Genomic DNA, 7,989 nt, shown 5'->3' with positions numbered 1-7,989 from the left:
GCAATATATATTTAAAGGTTGCCTAATTAATTTAAATTCTGCATACTTATAAAAATAGTAATAATTGGATAGCAGAGGTATAAATTGATATCTTTCTAATTTATTTTCTTTTTTATTTGACCAGATTGCTGACTGTTTCCAAGAATTCTTTTCCCCAATTAGTATTTCAAGGTTGTTTAACTAATTCTTTTTTGTCATAGAAGAATTATTGTATTTATTATTATTATTGTATATAGTATAGTATATAGTATATTATATGTAGTAGATAACTTTCAATTGTCCCACAATTTTGTTTAGTCATTCTTGTGTTTCTTCACGGAACTGAAACCAAATTAGTATTCGGTTAACTCGTTTCTTTCTCAGCTGCTTTTTGAAATATTATCAGGAATCTACAATCGAATCGAGCCAAATGCCCTTCTCTTGTGCACACAATGAAGCCAACAAAGTAATTTACAGAGAAATAGAATTCAATGATATGGCCAGAGTTAAATCCTTGCTTTTATATTTGAAAATCGGAATCTGAACGTCACCAGAAAAGTGCTACGTGATATAAAACGGATAAAAATACATTGTATAACAATACGTTCAGTCAGTTAATAATCGATTTTTCTTTTGCTTAGTAATACAACCATTGCAATTTGAACTTACATTAGAATATATCAACAAATATAACATTTTATCTAATATATTTGGGGTAAGTCTGATTAAAATATCCCTGCTGAGGGCTTGTTTTTCCGCAAAAAGCCCCATAGATGTTTTTTTTTCTGGTATATAAAACTGCGCTAGATTCGGAACGGAACTATTGAGTTGTTTTCTATTAATTTACCATTATTAAATTTCGTTCTATGTTACCAATATTATCCAAACGAACTTACAGACTTTAAATAAAGTCTTCTGATTTTTAAAAACTTTAATTCGTAATTAAAAAAAGGGCTGGGCACCAGATAAACGGCATTCTCTTAATTGAAAATTGATATGGAAAATAATTATCCGCTTAGCTTCTTTGGACTTTCTGCTTTTTGTTTAATTGAACGATTTTACATACATATATGCACAATATTTTTTACGTGTACGGTTCTCGAAATTTAATGATGCAATAAAGCCAGCGCTGTCGGTATATATTTTATTCACTCACCCCCGCCGATGTGACTTGGATTTTATTATCTTCCTCGGAGGGGTTCGGTTCACACATATAGGAGTATATATGTTATCTGATAACAGTAATTTGCGATTAGCATATGATTAGTATGCAAACGTGGCCGACAATTGAAAAGACCAAGAACTTGTTTCCTGCGGCGGCTGATTGGGCAGATGTCTTGATTGCTTGATTGCTCGATTGGCTGCCATGCATATGGATGGCCAGCATAATGGGATGGATGGCCAATATGCATAATTCGAAATCGGTCCCAGTCTCCGCCACATTCACATATTCACATATCGACAGGCACATTATCTCGCCCGCGGCTCATTGAAATGCGCACGCATGCGCAGACTTCGCCGCTTACCAAAACCGGCTTTGTTTCGTTTTCGAATTCACTCGATTCCACTCGACTCGAACCGAGCAAAAGTGAGTCGAGTTGAAGCATCGCAACCACCACACCAAACAGTTCAAACGAAAGTGAATTGGGATCGAGATTGAGACTGGGATTGAGATTGTTTGCAGAGCAGGCGAGCAATGGAGCATACGATCCATCGCTCAGGGGTACTGCACAAGTTTTTGCAATCGTACAACACTGTAAACTCAGAGATTGCTATATAGGATCATACAAAGTAGGTCATTTTAGTTTTAAGCCTTTTCATGAGCTCCCCAATGGCCATGTGACATTATTTTCATGGCACGATGATACCACGTTGCATACCACGACGCCTTTCTGACCCCTTAAGAAATACATACTCTTGATCAGCATCGCTTGCAGATATTACTAAACCCAAGTTGGCTTATTTCTTATTTCTACTTATATGTTGCCATGTGTTGGCCCACCATTTATATTTCCTTGATTCTTTTCAAGCCTCAAGGAAAGGGTCGCGGTGGGAACCAGCAGTAGTTGCAGGTCTGATTACCATGTTGTATGACCTGTCTTTTCTCGAACCTTTTTCCTCCCACCAGCTTTGAGCCACTGAGCCACTGAGTCGCTGAGTCGCTGAGTCGCTGAGCAGTTGGCCACGATTGATCGAGTGGCTTTGGGCCGCGATTCGGAGTTGGTCGAGAGTGGCGGCGCGTTGGCTTCTTGCAATTTCTCGGCCAGGCGTCTCGATCAGTTGGCGGTTTGCATTTGCGCGTTGCGGACGTCTCGCTTTTACTCGCCCGCCCCGATCTCCCTCTCTCTCAAACACTCTCCTTAAGTCTCGTTCCGGAATCGGAATATATATACTTCGATCCGTACACGTAGCGGAATAAAGATGTTGCGGCAGTGTCTGGTGGCCGTGCTGCTAGTTATAGCTGGTGCTAATGGTAAGTTTGGGGCTCGACGACGACCAATCCACCTGGAATTTGTATAATTTCCGCATTCGCCATATATAAGTACAAACATGTATAGATGTATATATGTTTCTGTTTCTGTTTTTCTTTTTTTTTGCAATTTTTGTTACTGTGCTTCGTGCTGCGAGTGAAAGAAATCGGCGAGTTCGAGTTTAGTGCTTTAAATGAAAAAAATGAATAACTGACTGCATCGCTTGGGAGCTTCGCTTCCTGTACGAATTAGGTAACACCGCCAGTGGTTTTCCCACTGGTTTTCACCCTGTCGGCACGCAAGGTCAGCTGTCCTGTCGGGAAACTGGTTGGCGGCTGCTTGGCTGGCTGGGCATCCAGTTTAAGACTCCAAACGACTCCACTCTTCCCAGTTGCGTAATAAAAAGTCTGTCCACTGACAGACGACAACTGTCGAACTGACCTCCAACTTGATTAGCGGCAACTTTGCAGCTCTCTCTTGGCTAGTCGCTTATGCTAATTAGCAATTCAGCAAGTAAGCCAGCCATCGGCATACATTTACATACACAGTCAGAAAAAATACCCCTAGTGCTGAAGCTCTGAGGACCAACTTAAATGAACATCTGAAGAACCGTTCGAACATAGATAGCCATGAATGGAATTTCCGTTGGATTGGCTCTCATTATACCCGTAACTCGTAGAGGGTATACTAGATTCGTTTTTCGCCGTGTAGCTCGCATATCGGAAATATCTGCGAGATGAACTTCATGAATATGCAGATCCCGACGAGTCTTTCCGCACTGATTTCATGGCCAACTTTTGCTTTCATTTCTGTCTCGCACTCTTAAATAAATATTTTTCCTATAGACCAGTCCGTTCATTTTGGCATTACAGCATCGGCGATCATTCGTTAAGTTTCTTCTTTCGATTTCACTTTCTTCAGTGCTCAGCGGTCGGTAAAAAACTTGTTTCGAAATTCAGTGTATATTGGTTGCATTATGTAAACGCCGATGTAAACTTTATGAAATAAGCCGTAAAAACAACGGAATTGGAAATGCCAATCGATTTAGTTTTTTCCACTTTTTGGAAGCTCCGAGCAGATGCTGAGCTTTATTTATGCAACTTGATTGTGACATTGATTTTACTTTTTTTCCTTTATTTGTTGGCCGTTGCCAAGCGCGTTGCATAATTGCTTTTGGTGTGTGATGAAAAATCTGCCAAAAAGCTTATCTAAAAAACAAAATATACTTTCATTTTATCAGCACACTATTGCACAAGTGGAAAAATATATATTACCGCACTTTTGTGCATCGTTTTTCCTGCTATGGCGAAATCCTTTACAAAGAAATGTTTACAACATAATAAAAGTTTTTTAATATAGAAAATGATTTTATTTATAACGCTTTCTATGAGATGCGCATTTGTTAAATGGATGAAGTATTGCTTTTCGTTTTGGGGCTTGGCTTCACAGTTCATCTCCTATTAAGCCGCAGCGGTTTTAAAAACACCACTCCGATAAGTTCAAAATTGCGATATGCCATTTTTGCCAAACAATTTAATAAGCTTCAAGAACGCTGAGACTTAAAAGGCCAAATCTCATTATCCTAAAGAAAAAGCCAATTGGGAGAAAAAGGAATTTATCACTCTGGAGTAAGACGCGCATTTTTCATTTAAGTTATCTGTCAATCTCTTTCTCTTGCGAAGGAAGTAAAGATTGCATTTCATTAAATTTTTTTTTGGCCGCTCACTCAAGAAACGAAATAAACATAATTTAAAAATACATTAAAACGAATGGGTGGGTGGGCGTGGTCTCGGTTGCGGTTAAAAGGGGGGAAGGATGGAGGGCATCGGGCACATGAGCCATTGAAACGCAAATTTGTTGACAAAGGCAAGTGGCTTTGGCCATTACACACTCGAAAAGTGAGCACCGAGGTTTTCCACTCGTCGTCCCTTTCGCACGACGCTGTTGACGTCTCTTTCGCGCTGAGCTAACCAAATCGGCATTATTTACAATTTAAGTGTTGTAAATTCAGGAAAGCAGCAACTGAAACACACGCACACAGCGCGAAAAAAAATGGCAAATGTTGCAAAAGGAAGTGACAAAAACATTTAAGCTGCTTAACACACACACAGACATACTCACACAAACACACACAGAGAATGGACACAGGCACATGGACAGGCGTGAAAAATGAGGCGCAAAGCAGCCACAGAAATGCGTGAAAAATTACTTGGAAATACCAACGGATAAACAACAACAAATAACAATTGAAAGCGTTTCACCAAATAAAATATAAAAACAATTGCAAAAGAAAGGGACAGCCGCTGGAGCGGTGCGAAAGAGACGGAGCGAGGCTGAATGTAAAATGTGTTAAGTGAATCTGCACATCAACAACTGAATGGCACTGTGTCAGCGAAACGAAAACTGGATTAAAGCTCCACTTTCAGGAAAGAAATAATGAACACCGTTGAAGGAAATCCAAGCACTGTTTTTAACCATCCACCTTTCATTGACTTTATTGCAAACACAGAACAAATGTCCATGAATCTGTGTATTCACAAATTAAAATCAACCCAAAGGTAAAGCTGGGCACATTTTAAAAATTTTCCGAACTCCCAATTGTTTTCAGAAACGACTATTTAAACTAATCGTTGTCAGAAAAACTCCTTTCCATAAAATATAGTATATAAAAATATAATAAAATGTAATTTCTCAATGTCGCCATAGTATAAACAACTGAGATGAAAACTAGTAAAAAACTAATTACCGACTGCCATCTATTTGTATGACTCTATTTTCTTGCTTACACCACTTTAATAATTTATTCTTTTCAAAAACGACGGTGGTGAATTGAATGTATGTAGAATAGGACCATAGAAAATGGTAATTGCTTATAATTATTGTAATGTAGAATAACCATTACATTTAATACACAATTGCCAAAAGAAGCAGAACAAACTTTTCACATTGACTTCAAATTATTTTGTATACAAATTGAATTAAATTTGCAAACCGTTCGATATTTACCCTTCTCGCTTTAAGCATTCGCATAAATTTTAAATAAATTATGACCAGAGGGAAAAAAAACCACACAGCAACAACAATGCCAAGGAAAAATCCACGAAAAATAAAAAAATAATAACAGAAAAATGAAACAAGAAAACGAAAAATAATTGCATGATGTGCATAAAATAAAGATTTTTCCAGCTCTTCACCAGGTTTTCCCCGTGTTTGTACTTTAATTTTATTTATTTTCTCGGCCACATTTAATTTCTCCAAAGCGACACCAAGGGGGGGGTGAGTGGAAAATGTATCCTTTTGAACGTTACGGTGCTCGGCTTACTTTTAATTATTATTTTCCGCATTGGCAATTTCTTAATTAAGGGCAAGGAAAAAAAACGATTTCCATGTAATTGGCCTTGTGACTTTTAAATATGAGTGCAATAAATTTATTATTATTATTTTTTCGCCTTTTTCCCTGCAAATGGTTGCAAAGGTCGAATGACACTCGTATTTGTTGAACTTTATCGTCTGGAAAAGTATTTCTAGACGAAAATGTCATAAAAGGCGTGCTTATCATATATGTATATGCCATTTGTTGGCTTTTTAAGTCTTTGCACGAAGCATTTTGTCTGTAGAGTCTTATTAAATAGTGTTATTTTTACTATTAACCAGTTAACACGAAGTGGATGAATAGATACTGGGGGTATGGTAAAATCCCTTTTTTCTTCTAAATGCTGAATCCTTTTAAAGAGATTATGCAATCAAAGAGACAGCTTCCAGATGTATTTGTTCCGCTTCCCCCGACGAAGGATGCGCAATTGCCGCTTTCGGGGGCAATTGGCTGCAAGTAGTTTCGTTTTGCTCAACTTTTAAGTAGCTCCCCCACAGAGTTGAATTGTTCCATTCAGGAATTCAAGAGTTCAAGAATCCCCACTGCCCGTGCTGAAGTAGGAGCTGAGGGGCGGAGCAAAATGGGAGGAGGAGGAGAGGGGCATTAAGCCGCTTAGCAGAGGTCGCATCATTAGCCATGACTTCTGGCCTCCTGCCGGGGAGTGGGCAAGGTTTATGGACATGGATGTGGGCATGGACCGGTTAATAAATATTAATTAGCCATAATAATTATATGAAAATATTTCTGCCTACACTTCTCCACTGGCGTATTATTTTTGCTAGTTTTTTAACACAATATTTTCATTTGATTTAATTCTGGCATTGCTTTGTTATTGTTTATTTTACACATTCCATTTAAATTAACTGCCAATTTTGTTGCTTTTTACGCCGCATTGTGGCCGCTGCTGTTGTTGGATAAATATACACATAAATAACCATAAATTGACCAAACACCAACCCTCAAATATATTAGCAAAATATTTCCATGTTTTTTATTGGAGCATAAAAGCTGCTTTTGTTTGTGCAAATTTAAGTGGTCCCTTTTAAAGTTACTCTCTCATTGTTAATTGTTATCAAAAATCGCACAGAAATAAAAGCAGGTCTGCAGTGCAGGTCTGAATAAAAGCGAAACATTTATGCGAAAAACAAATACCGAATATCCCATTCAACTGCAACATTCAGCAAAAGTTCAAACGGTTGCAAAGCAGGTGCGGTTTTTTAGGCCCAGCCCAATATTACAAATATTTCCAGAGCTTTTTAGTCGCCATGTGGCTCCGACTTCGAAAGCCTACAATAATTCGGGGATGAGGCTAGAGGGCCCCCTATCGCCTGTGTCCTACTTCCAACTGCCCCGAGTATCTACGCCTGAGTATATACATACATACATATGAATTATGTATGTATGTGTACATTATTTGCACTTGCTCACAGCCAACTGGAGGCAACTGTACTTACTTATGAATTGAATCGAACAAATCATTCATCTGAAATCTGCATGGAAAAGAAAATAATAGCAAAATGAGTTTACGCATAATAAAAGCATATAAATCTAATTATTCACGCAAATTTGCTCAAGACCATTTCCCAAACCAATTATCTTCCCGATGGCCTTTTTTGAATTTTAATGAGCTGTGGATGTGGAGGCTTGGATAAAAACAGAAAAACAAGAAGGAACGCTTCAATTGAGTTCCCCGACTATCAGATACCCGTTACTCAGCTAGTGGACGTTCATACAAGATCAGAAATTACTTTTTGGGTCCGGAATATTCCTTCACAGCGATGCACGTTTTTGACTAAATTAACAATACAATACCAATGATATGAATATAGATATACGCCGTAACAAAGCATACCCACTTCATATATTTAAACATTGGAATGCTGACAAGTAAACTTGTTTCACATGCTCAATAAATCTGTTATTTATATTTTCACTGAAGTCCTCTCTTTTCTGAATAAGCCATAATAATAACAAAAAGCAACAACAAGTTCGCATCCGTAGAATTTAATTTCGTTATTTTCGGTTTTTTGGGCTAAGTTATCAATTAATTGCCATTTTCGATATAGCAACAATGAAAAATCATAAAACTGACAAATAATTATAATTATAATAGGAAATATACGCAGACACGCCGCGTGTACGTAATGCAATTGTGTCCAATAAAAG

At 37.9% G+C, this 7,989-nt stretch overlaps 1 protein-coding gene across 1 annotated transcript in view; it reads left to right on the top strand.

Moving 5' to 3' along the window:
• Positions 1-2,252: 2,252 nt before the first annotated feature.
• Positions 2,253-7,989, top strand: part of LOC6526224 (chitin deacetylase 1) — a 43,196-nt gene continuing 37,459 nt past the window's right edge. Inside the window, exon 1 of the mRNA XM_002101997.4 lies at positions 2,253-2,452. Within this exon, the coding sequence (XP_002102033.1) occupies positions 2,401-2,452 (52 nt within the window). The 5' untranslated portion in view covers positions 2,253-2,400. The remainder of the gene's footprint in view (positions 2,453-7,989) is intronic.

The sequence above is a fragment of the Drosophila yakuba genome, chromosome X, assembly GCF_016746365.2.
Source record: "Drosophila yakuba strain Tai18E2 chromosome X, Prin_Dyak_Tai18E2_2.1, whole genome shotgun sequence".
Classification (NCBI taxonomy): Eukaryota; Metazoa; Arthropoda; class Insecta; order Diptera; family Drosophilidae; genus Drosophila; species Drosophila yakuba.
The sequence above is the reverse complement of the archived record's forward strand: the minus strand, read 5'-3'. Positions and strand labels throughout refer to the sequence as shown.